The sequence below is a fragment of the Trematomus bernacchii genome, unplaced genomic scaffold, assembly GCF_902827165.1.
Source record: "Trematomus bernacchii unplaced genomic scaffold, fTreBer1.1, whole genome shotgun sequence".
Taxonomy (NCBI): Eukaryota; Metazoa; Chordata; class Actinopteri; order Perciformes; family Nototheniidae; genus Trematomus; species Trematomus bernacchii.
This window is the reverse complement of record NW_022987771.1, coordinates 2,891,132-2,903,631: the sequence shown is the minus strand read 5'-3', so window position 1 is coordinate 2,903,631 and position 12,500 is coordinate 2,891,132. Positions and strand designations below refer to the sequence as shown.

At 40.5% G+C, this 12,500-nt stretch overlaps 1 protein-coding gene across 2 annotated transcripts in view; it reads right to left on the bottom strand.

Moving 5' to 3' along the window:
- rtkn (rhotekin) overlaps positions 1 to 7,324 on the bottom strand; it is a 77,926-nt gene extending 70,602 nt beyond the window's left edge. The window contains exon 1 of one of the 2 annotated variants that reach the window (XM_034148808.1): positions 6,879 to 7,324. In XM_034148808.1, coding sequence (XP_034004699.1) covers positions 6,879 to 6,989 — 111 coding nt within the window. In that variant the 5' untranslated portion in view covers positions 6,990 to 7,324. The remainder of the gene's footprint in view (positions 1 to 6,878) is intronic. The other variant, XM_034148805.1, reaches the window with a different exon arrangement.
- Between the last annotated feature and the right edge of the window lie 5,176 nt (positions 7,325 to 12,500).

The following is a 12,500-nucleotide window of genomic DNA, read 5'->3' as shown; positions in this document are numbered from 1 at the left end:
GGGAAAATCCCAAATGCTTCAACTTAATCCTGTAAATGAATATTTATAATTGTACTGTTTTGTTTTTCCTGCAGTTTTTTATCTTTTCTGATTTGTGGATTTATTTTTATTTGTATTACATTTATATCTGCATTCATTTTATGTATGCCCTGTAACCATATTCATTCTTAAAATGCAAATAAAACAATAAAATATTCTAGCCAGTTTTGGCAACTTTTACACTTTAGTGGTTCAAGAAATCTAGTAGAAAGCCTCCGCTCTTAAAACCCCCCCCAGGCATCCAAGCCCCTTTTCCTGGCTTTTCATACCCAGGCACAGTGCTCGGTTTTGGGCTATGAGAAGCGGTGGCTCATTGTCCTCCCGGTACACAGAGCTGCCTTGAGAGAGAGACTCGGGGGGGGAAGTTTTGGCATTCCTTGAAAGCGGCTCTTTCCTCAATGGGTTCATGGTCTGAGGTGCTTCCTCTTGCTGGCTAAAGTGTCGTCCTGGCAACATCTACATGACCTCTCTCCCTCGGTGTATGTGAGGATGCAAACATATGCTTACATAAACAGGCTTAGTTCATCGCTGTTTTTTTTGGGCAGGCCACATTAAACGCTAGCGGAAACCACACTGAGAAGCTGCTGAAAATCAGGCTGCCTACAGTGTTTGGTTTGAACTATAAACCATACAAACATCTGGAGAAAACATACAAGAGAGAAAAACATCTCAGACTTCGGAGGAACAACACAAGCACACATCAGAGGCCTGTACTACGAAGCCGGATTTTCGCTTAGCCGGCTGACTTCAGGGAAAACTCGGGCTTTCCGGTCCTACGACGCTGGTTCTCTTTTTAGCGGGCTAGATCTCCATGGTAACTTATGCTGAGCGGCTAACCTCCTCGGGAGGAGGTTAGGTTACAGGCTAAGAGATCAACTCAGTGAAAGCACCGCCTGCTGACCAATCAGAGCTCCGTGTGCGGAGTTTAAAGCTATCAAGTCATATTACAGGATAGAGGAAATACAGAAAAACTGCCGTTGCAGGAAAGACGGCCGGCAAAAACAACTGACTGTGTGAACGTGAAAATTAATAGAATATCCCCTCCCATCTTCAGAGCAATCTGACTATTATAATATTAGCGTTAAGAAAGCTTACTTAAATATCTGCCACGACATAAGTAACCGGATCAGAGTAACATTAAGTACAGTCCGCGGCACTGTGAGTGCAGACGTCGATGTGTCCCATTATCATTCATATCACATCACATCATAATGTATCATATATTTCCTTATTTGAGTCAGCTTCTTGAGCCGTATCTGGCCGTGCAACACTCACAGTGTCACATACTGTATGCAGAAATATTATTTTAAGCAACACATTAAGTTGACGAAACACTAAAGTCAGATCCACTCGTGTCTTGGACGGGGCAGTGATTTCATAAACCTGTTAATGTACGCATTCAAACGCTTTTTCTTTTACCAGCTGTATTCACCTTGCAGGTGCAGCTATGTGGCTTTTATCCTGGATAAAGTGTTTAAGTCATGGATGTTTAAAGTTTAACTTCTTCATATTTGACTAATATTAAAGTTCACTTTTCATTCAGGAAGTATGACGCTGCGCTGTCAGTACGCTTGTCCATGTTTGAGATTGGTCGAATGCTCCAAATACCACCCCTTTCATGTGAACGCGCACCTAACTAGATAGGACACGGCTGGCTTGAGCGATCCACTTGATAACCAGCGTCGTAGTACAGTTTAGCCAGAGCGCGTATGTTTTGGATTGGGCCAACCGGCTAACTCAAACATATCCAGGTTAGGAAAATCCGGCTTCGTAGTACAGGCCTCTGGTCCAGTGAGAAAAGCTACATATTTCACATCCCGGAAAATCAGAATGTGGTGGAAAATATGTAAACATCCCACAATTCAACCAAATACTGATAAGAGCTATACTTCTTTTGCTAATGTATGCATTCAAAAACAAAATCACTGCAAGATAGGAGTCAGCGGACTACTGGTGTGACCAACACATTCTTTTTAGGGTGGGTGAACATATGCTGAGCCTGGGAAACACCCATGGTATCCAACATTTCACTCAAGCCACTAGTATGTTCAGTTTGGATACTTGCTGGTGAGAGTGTGTGGATCTACAGGGTGGAGAAGGGCAGAGCACCAAAACCAAGCCAACCGCAGCCCAGAGCTGTTAAAGCTTGTATTTATCACAAGCGGCAGACTCCCAAGGATTTGCCATACACTCCTGCAGGCTGGGAGAGAGTGTGGGTGGATGGGTGTGTCATCTCACACACATCTAACCACTTCCTGGCCCTGCTGGTGGTACCCACAGTGTGGACTATAGTCTTAAGAGGATACTTGGAATAATGGAGGTAACAAGTCAGGGAGTTATTTTAGATTCTGACTTAAGTTTACAGCAAGTTAACCAAAACAACTTTCTTCCACCTCAGGAATATCACCACTGCTCGACAGTTTTTCAATACAGAAGTTGCTGAAAAACTCATTCATGCATTCATCTCCAGCAGGTTGGACTACGGTAGTGATTGTTACACTTTGTCTTCCAAAAAAGTCAATCGTTAACTTCAGCCAAATTCAGAACTCTACGTGGCTTTTAACAAAAACAAAAAAAGAGAGACCACATTACTCCCATATTGGCTTCACTGCACTGGCTTCCTGTATCTTCTAGAATTGATTTTATGGTCTGGCACCCTCTTATATTTGCAATTCTCTATTGTTTTATGTCCCTCTGCCAGCCCTACGCTCCTCAACAGAAGGCATTTTAAATATTTAAAAAGTCCCCCGAAATAAAATGGGGAAAGCAGCTTTTATCCATTTCTCATCCAAATATATGGAACACCTTATATTACCAGGAAATACACGTTAAACAACAGCTGAAAATATACTTTTATTTGTTATTTATTTTTAGAAACAGTCCCCTTCTAATTTTTTATAAATGTTTTCTTATGTCTCTCTAATTCTAACTAAATTGGATTATTTTTGTTGCGTTTATCATCTTGCTTATTTTACCTTCTTGTATTCCATTGAGAATATATAATGTACACATGCTACATTTGTTATTGGTTTAAAAATGTGACTTGAATTGAATGTCTTATTTTTCGATCGTCAATTTGATAAAGCACTTTGAGCTGCAGAAGTAAAGTTTAGTGGGGACCATCCTTTGGTTAAACATAAGTCATTGAAATACAGGACATGCCATCCCCAAACTTCAGAATAATAACTGCACCAGGGCCTGGGTGGCTTCAGCTGAGAGTATTGGGGGGGGGGGGGGGGGGGGGCTGAGACACACCGGTGGCCTTGTGGATCACAGAGGAGGGATGTAGAAAGCAGATGTATTCTCCGCTCCCACTGAGAGCAGCCGGCAGAGGATCGACTGCAGAATGGATTTCTGGACATATGCTGAATTAGCACGTAATCTTTTTGCTTCAGTTTCCCATTCTCCCTCCACTCTCTGGCCATAAAGCCCTGTCAATGTGTGATGTGCGCACAGCAGAGTGATTCAGACCGTCAGAGGAGACGAGTCAGAACACAACACGACTGTCAGGACTTCTGCAGATACGACAAGCAATTATATTAGAAACAATAACTAGCCGAGAATATACTTCACCTCAAATTGACACCTGGCAACATTTGTAACATTGATATCTTTTAAAAACAGAACTGATTGTCATAATTAGGCAAATTGTCCATAAAATCCCCAAAGTCTGTTCCTGCTGTCTCTAGATTACTAACAGCAGTTTTGGCTTAATTTGCCTCTAGCCTTCAGGCACGTTAAAACACACACATAGAACCATACGCACACTCATAGTGATGATCTATTTAAAAGATATTACATGAATCCCTTTAACAAAAAACATAGACTTAATTATTTAAAATAATTAAATGAACATAATCCCCTGCAGTGAATATGCTATATTGCAAACTTTAGATTTCATACCTGGCATATAGATAGTCCTTAACAGTATCCTTTCCCTAATGATTACACATTGTCATGGCACACAAATGAGTTTCACTTCGGTCTAACAAAGGTGTAGCTGTTTGTTCGTTTCATTCTCTGATAACATGTCAATGACCTACAGAAACACATTTACACAAGAGGTTCAAATGTTGGCACAAATAAGCGAACACACACAAATGTGATATCCACTGGCACAGAGGAAAGAGGCTGCTCTCTCACAGAGGTACACCTGCTTCATTGAAATGCCACGGACGGGCTCCACAGCGGCATTGAGAGCCCTAACACACAGAGCCGGAGGAGAGTCCCTGAAAGAGGATCATTAGCATTGGCAACAAAGCCACAGACACAAATTAATCTTGTATGAGAACCAGCGGAGAGCAGATTACACAGTTAAGGAAGCAATGATTGTGAATAGAAGGGAAGTCTTTACCTTGATAAATACAGAGGCTAAACAGGGAAAAGTAGTTTGAGTTAGGGGTGGAATAATTCTAAAGTTTGCATTTGGATTAGTTTTAGGGAGTTAGGGGATAGATGTAATGGGAGTACGTTATCAGGATACAAAGACGGTATGTGCTCCTTTAGAGTTACATCAAAAAATGGATAATTGATTGGAATTTATAGCAGGTTAATAATGTTACAATACATTTTAAAATAGCTTACACTTTACAGAATAAAAAAAAACGTTTGCTTTTTTAAACTGTTGTACTGTATATGGTCATTTCTTTTAGACGTCTGCATGAATATTATTATGAAAGGCATGTTATAAAAACGTAAAGTCTTTATTTTTCTCATACTGCCTGTGCTGCAGCACCTCTTTTCACCCTCTGTCTAAAACCAGAGGCCAGTCTGCTCTGATTGGCTAGCTGGCCGGCTCTGTTGTGATCGGTCAAACGCTAAGAGATGCTCTGTCCTTTAGCCTATCACGTACAATGTGTTGGAGCGCTAGCCAATGGAAGCGCAGTCTTACACAGTGATGTCACTATGTTACAGAGGTAAAGAGGGAGGGAACTTTGGGATTTGAGCATTTGCAGACCATTAACATGCACACAAACCGATATAACACACTGCAGGTAAGGACAAATCACAAAAGGCACACTGAATGTGATGGTTCACCAGATCAGTTTCTTTTCATATTCATTTTTTTCTTCCTCTCCACCTCTGCTCCCTCATCATATTACCCTCACCTGACTCATCTGGCCAAACAGATACAGAAATAAATATTATGAAAGACAAGTCACGAATGCCTTCACTGCGTATACAACCCCGTGCCAATGCTCATCTCTCTTATCACAATGCCTCTGAGGAAAATTGCTGTCGGTACACCCCAGAGGCATGCATCAACTCACCCCATCTGAAAATAAAACACACTGACTGTTCACTCCTGCCTGAATCACTGTATAGATATAACCACATGAACACTATTCCACCTCCAGGAGATGTTAGGTATTATTGGCCTGTATGTGTGTGTGTGTAAGATATGAACCCACGCTGCTCAGACACCATCAGGGTAATTTCTGAAAGCACATCAATACGATACGAGTGCGCCTGACTCTCCCGGGGTTAGGGGTGTTTTCATGTGACATAAATCATAAACAACTGGTGAACATAAGCTGACAGTGTCTATGCCTGCACACAAATGGGCAGGGTGAGAGAGAAGGAGAGAGAAGGGGAGAGACAGAATCAATACCCTATCTTTTCCATGTGCTGTATTGCACCATTAACATTCCTTAAATATCCTCTTACAATCCAATCCACCACATTTTCTCTTTCACTGATACTCTCTTCAACACCCCCCCCACACACACACACACACACACCTCTTTTCTCTGTCTAGCATCACCATAACAATTCTTTGACCTTTCAAAACTGTTTACAGGTAAAATGTGGGTTTAATTTAAAGCACAGAAATGCCTCTGGAACATACGTCTGACTGAACTACCAAATAACAAGTGAAAGTGATATGCAAACTGCCTGTGGATGCCAGAAAATGAATGTGTGTTTGTATGTGTGTGTGAGAGAGGATGCAGATAGACAGAGGGAGGACTTTCCATCACAACAATATTAAAGAGGCAAGCGAGTAAAAAATAATTAGAGGATGGATTGGAAATGTCTGCTATGCCGACAAACGGTGGCTAATATGAAGCAGATGTTTACATGGCAGCTTTGCAGGGAGGAAGAGGAAGACATGCATGAAGAGTAGCAGTTTAATCCAGTGCTAAACAGCTGAGAGGGATGCAGGCTCTGACCTAGTTCTCAACTTTTGGATGAATACTTTTTTGGTGGTTCCCTTGAGGGTGACTGTCCACATTCTGCAGTCAAAGCTAAAGCAGTTAAAAGACACACACAACTGAGCCAATGGGCTTCACAATAGAGCATTGAAGCAGAAACCTCCTGGGGACAGAATGACTAGAGCAGGTATAATGCCTTTTTTATTAAAAATGAGCCATAATGAAAAACAAATGTCATGCAATAACCATTTTAAGGTGCCAGCATCACAACAAAACAACACAATACCAAATGAAGCTGAATATTAAAACAATACCATGGGAGATGGAAGAGAACATTAGCACCTTTTATTTACTACCAACACATTAGTGAGTACCACAGGCACACTTAGAACTCTCAGTAGGGATATTATTGGTTTTTGTTTAGAGTCGAGTAAAATGCAAAGTAGTTTGGAGATGCTGCAATTAACAGAGGACGTGAAGGCAGCAGCTCTCCAGTGCAGTTTAATTAAAATATAGCACTCCTCAAAAGACTTCATAACGAGATTAGAATGAGCCAAATGAGTTAGTTTGCAGAGGGAGAGAGATCACTCAAAGTTGTAAACAGAGAATCCCCCGGTGTGTGTGTGTGTGTGTGTGTGTGTGTGTGTGTGTGTGTGTGTGTGTGTGTGTGTGTGTGTGTGTGTGTACCTGTGATGTGTCCAGGAAAACGCTCTTTCTGAACTTCCCTCGCCGTATCTCCATTTCAAGGGCAGAGCCGCGGGCAACGGTTGCTCTGGTTGTTTGATTTCGGCAAAACATCGCCTCTGCTTTCTGCCAACTTCACACGCAGTCCTTTGCGCGGCGGATTAGGCAAACTTAAAGTGTGCGCAAAGGGAGGAATTGCTTCGAAAAACTTCAAAAAAAACAGCCCCGGCGCGGATTCAGGTGGTACGAAACGGCCTCACCGGGGGAAAACTCCCAAGAGATTAAGAAAAACCCCGAATCAAATACTGACGCTTCTTCTGATATGAGACTGAAGCAAGTCCACACGCAGGAAGAAGAAAGTAAAAGTGATTAACAGAGTCTTCTCTCACAGCTGACTTTTCACTTTTCCAAACACTGCCCCTTGTGAGGCAACAGTGACATGGTGGTGACACCCCATGTGGAGGAGTGGAGCCCGGACCCAACCTTCACCCTGTCCTGCAGCCTATCCGGAGACCCCTACCGGCCAGGGAGGCAGAGATTTACTTATGCAATATCACAGATGCCTGTTGCAGGCCTTTTTTTTCGCAAGTCATTCAGCAGAGAAGGATGAAGCATCGAACCAGATGTGCGCACGAATCACTATACTTATTATTACTATTTTAACAGTTGTAACGTCAATTATTTCAAGTTTGTAGAAGTTGTTGTTACTTTTTAGAACATGCATGGACAAGGAACACACAATGCATCGGAAAGTGGTGGCTTTATTCAGAACCACAGCATTGGAAAATATATTTTTTAAATATAGCCTAGGAAAAAATCCTAGATGTACAAGGCATCATCAACATTAGGCTGCTTTTACATTAATCAAGTAGCCTCATTTCGACGATTCCTTCAACTGTTATTTAAATCACATGCCAATCATTTTTGCCTTTTTTGTGCTACTTAGTTAACTTAGTTTTCTTATATATTATTTTTTTATTGATTGATTGATTTTTACTGATGTCTAGTAATTTTGACACAATACAGGCACTCCAAAGATTCAAATTAAAATGATTAAAGTACGTTCAAAGTGAGAGCATTACACTCCAACTTAAGTGTGCATCCTGCCTACTTGCAAATGTGTTTGTTATGTTGTGTGTTAAATGAATCTACAGGTTTGAAAAATACTATACAAATCCAAGTTATCAGAATAAGGTTTATTGCCAAGCAGTTTTTCACCAGAAGTTTGCCTTGTTGTTTTGGGGCCAACAATAAACATATTAACATGGAAAGAATACTGGCAAAGTACTGCAAAAAGTCAAAAATACAATAATACATCACATTAAATAAGCAAAAGATACAATGAAAAGATGTACAAAATTATGACAGTTCAGTACCAGCAAAACTTTATCGAGGATGTGCAAAATGTACTTTAATGTAATGCACTAACCTTTTAATGAAGCCTCCTGCATCCTTGGCTGGCACATTCATATATTCCTAATTATTTTAGGGCTGTACCATTCCTAACCTTACTTGTTTGGTATGCTTGGAAAGCTCAAGGATTTCACTAGAATACATATGGATGCAAGAGATGTTTGACTGAATAATGTGCCTTAGAGTATTGAATCCAGCATGAGAGTGCGGGGGTCAACAATGCGTGAGGAGGTTAAAATCACTTGACTTAGCGTATCGCATAATAAGCATGCAGATAAAATAATTCCCTTGACCTGTCAAAGCATCAGGAGCTTTTTAATATGTTCCATTCGTACTCTTTGGCCTCTGAGAATAAGTGTTTCCTTTATACCAATAATGCAGCGTACTTAGAGTCCTGTAAAGCGGGGGGTATAGGTTTTGATTTCATCTTATAACATTTTATGTATGAGCCTCTGAACCAGGGCTTGAAGATCTAGCAGGAATGTGAATCTGATCTGTGGCGGCACCAGGTCTTTACTGGACCTGCTGTGAGGGGAAAGGTCAGAAGGTCATTGAGGTGACATCCACATTTACAGAAGTCGGATTGGAAGTCCAAGACTTCTCGACCCAAAGTGATACCTCAACATTGCTTATTAAAGGAGCCCTATTCTGCTCATTTTCAGGTTCATATTTGTATGTAGTGTCTCTATACTGTGACATGTCTCCATGCTTTAATGTTCAAAAAGCTCTTTATTTTTCTCATACTGCCTGTGCTGCAGCACCTCTTTTCACCCTCTGTCTGAAACCAGAGCCCAGTCTGCTCTGATTGGTTAGCTGGGCGGCTCTGTTGTGATTGGCCAACTGCTTAGAGATGTCCCGTACGATATCACGTACAATGTGTTGGAGCGCTAGCCAATAGAAGCGTCAGTGCTACGTGGTGATGTCACTACGTTCAGAAAGTAAGCAAAGGAGGCCTCTGGAGGGAACTTTGGGATTTTAGCCTTTGTCAACCATTACATGCACAAAAAAAACACACTACTGGAAAGGGAAAACCCCCAAAAAGCTTAATAGGGCTGCTTTAAGGGCTGCTTCTCTGCTCCATAGTTTCTCTTGAAATAAAACCACGTTGTACATTTTACTCATACATAATCTGTTTCATATTTAATACTCCATATTCCATATATTTTGAATATATATATATATTTGTATATATATATATAATATCTGCATGTATATGTTCTATTTCGACATGTATATTTTATATTTTATTTTATTTTCTTTCTATTCTTGTATATTTTGTAGTCATGTTTTATTGTAAAATGCCTTTTATGCTGCTGTAACAAAAACAATTTCCCAATTTGGGATCAATAAAGTACGATCTATCTATCTATCTATCTAATCTAGGCCCAAGAAGGTGCATTTTACCCGGATAGGGACTAACATCCAATTCAGACTCTTTAGACACATGAACTGTCCACCCTTGGTTTGTAGTAGGTGTGTGTTTGGCTGTTCATTCGTTAAGGTTTAAGTACCAGTACACAGCCTTATATCGACTGATACTTTGTACATCTGTGCTTGAAATGCTTCAACGTAAAGAAACACTCTATCCTATGTTGTGTTTTTTTTATGAGCAGATCAGTGATATTACAAGAAGTGCTCGGTAGCTATAGAAGCCGGTTTTCAAAGCTCTATTTATCTATTTTCTGTAGATTCACACACAGCGTAACCCCAACCATGACCTAATCATGTATTAACAGAAACTATCCAAGTGAAGAATGTTAAAAGAGAGAGGAAGCAGAGGCTACACAAAAGCAAAATCATAAAAAGAAAAACCTTTAGTGATGGCAAGCTGGAAATCAATGCATTAAGATAAGATAAGATAAGATGGAGCTTTATTAATCCCTGTGGGGAAATGCAGTAGTTTAACAGCAACAGGGTGAGAATGAAAAACGAGACAGGATTTAACACAAGATTAAAGATTAATTCAATTAAATATAAAATATACATGTAAGTAACTGTTAAAATAAGAAATGAACATATATTTGAGTCATAAACATATTATTAAATATATTTACATGTATGTGTGTCGGTAATACATACATCAGGTTTGTGTTATTGCCAGCCATTGTTAACTGTGATTTTCCTACTATTCACAAATTGCTTTAATTAACGGTGGGTCGGCAATTAAGTCTGAAAATCCACCGTATGGCATTATGGTAATATGTTGTGATGGTAAGCATGTTTTGTTTCTTGAATTATAAACGACTTAATACAGCAATCTGTTGTTAGACTAACACTCATTAGATTGTGTTTGTGTTCTTTTGAATAGGAAAACACATTGTTGTGCTTCCCAAGGCTTTGTTTGCATTTTCTAACACTTTGGAGCTCTCTGTAAAACAAAGAACTGCATGCATTAACATCTAGTGATAAAGCAAAAGACTTCTCCATTAATAAAGGTGTTTGCAACATAAAAATATAATGACTGTATCTGCAATGAGTGTTTAGTGCTCGGTCTCTATGGAAAAAGGGAAAGGGGCTTGTGTTCCTCTAATCTCCCCCCCAGTCTCTTATTTAAAAGCAAGATGTTTGTTGACGTTGGGAGTAAACAGCTGAAGGCGCTGTAACTCAATGTGATCTCTCTTGGATGTGTGTGTGTGTTTCCTAGAAGGGACAATGTGAAATGCAGATTATGTTTACACGCCTCATGCCGCTCTGGTCAGTAGGGGGTAGACAGTCTCAGGGGGGAGCAGCGCTTTCCCAAGCTAGGTCTGACCCCCTTTTAACTCCTCGCTGGGCTCCATCGGGCCCTTTGGGCAGCTCAGTGTGCCGCAGTCAGGCAGGCAAGGGGCTTATGTGCTGGCTTTGCCGTGGCAGATTTAAAATCCGTCTGTGGGGAACAGATAGGTCTGGTTTATCAGCCCTCGTTTATAATGCATATTCTATTTGTAAATCCCCAAAACTAAAAATGTTCCCTTCTTTTGCCCACACAAACAGGCAGAAACAAAAGTGACTGCCACAGTTAGAATCAGTCACAGCAGGATATAAAATACCACACAAACAAAGGGGCCGCTCTTCAGTCAGAGATCGTGGCCATGGAGCAGCTGGAAGAACATCACATGATATAAGAAATCAGGACACAATAACGCCGATACACGGAACCACACAATGGTTTTCTGCTTGTCTTTCTGCTTCACACACACGTAGAGCGTATGATCTATTGCCTACCAGGTTTGAAGCCGAGGAGTGGGTGTAAACAAGCAGCAAATATTGGAAATAAAGGGAATCTGCTGGAATGAAAGTGCTACAGGCACAGCGAAATGGCTCTGGCTGTTCCCACTATAATTACATGTGGTTTTCTTTATTCTAAATATACACATACAGTAACTATTGCCCTACTTCCTTTACTGTTCCTACATTATTACACTTCAAACATTACAGAATCAGTTTTCAAGTGATGTAAGTGAATACATATAGGGTGTGTGGACACTAAGTTATCAAGACAGTAACTCACAATGTGCTCTCATTCCACACAAGCATACACAATTATAAAACACTCCAGTGGTATCAAAACACTTCAATGTTCTTTCTCTTACGTGTTAAATCCCTTATGTCTATATTGAAAGTTTTCAAGCTTAAAGGATCTTGCAAACTTGCACAACGGCAGTTGAAACCTTGGCAACCATCAGCCTGAATTATGCACACATCCAATGTGAAAAACATGATGATGGATCATGCGATGCTGTATTGGTTGGTGGATGAGGAACACCTCAGGGGAAACGGAGCTCCAACGCAACGCATACACTGGAACCATTCTCTGAATGAACTGTGTGGAAAGCACCAGAGGGACCTAAAGCAGGACTTAAGTCTGGCTTGCAATTAAATTCTTAGCATGCCCAGAGACACAAGTGTATACAGCACTTAGAGGCAAAGAGTGTATGTCAGCCATTCTGTACAGGACTAAACAGCAAGTTATTATGTATTCATGACGCATGTTCTTATCACGTGAATACATTATACTAGTCTGACTTCTGCTGGACATGACTTGCCATTACAACAAATAAGAGTGTTACACACACACACACACACAAAATTGGATAGTCTCTTGTTTGCTTAAATGAGCAAAATACCGTGTTGACATATCCATCATTGAACAACAATGGCTATACATACACACATTTACTGTCAATTTAGTGCAACTGTGTTTCTATGCTGCGGTTCAAAAAACAACGAGTG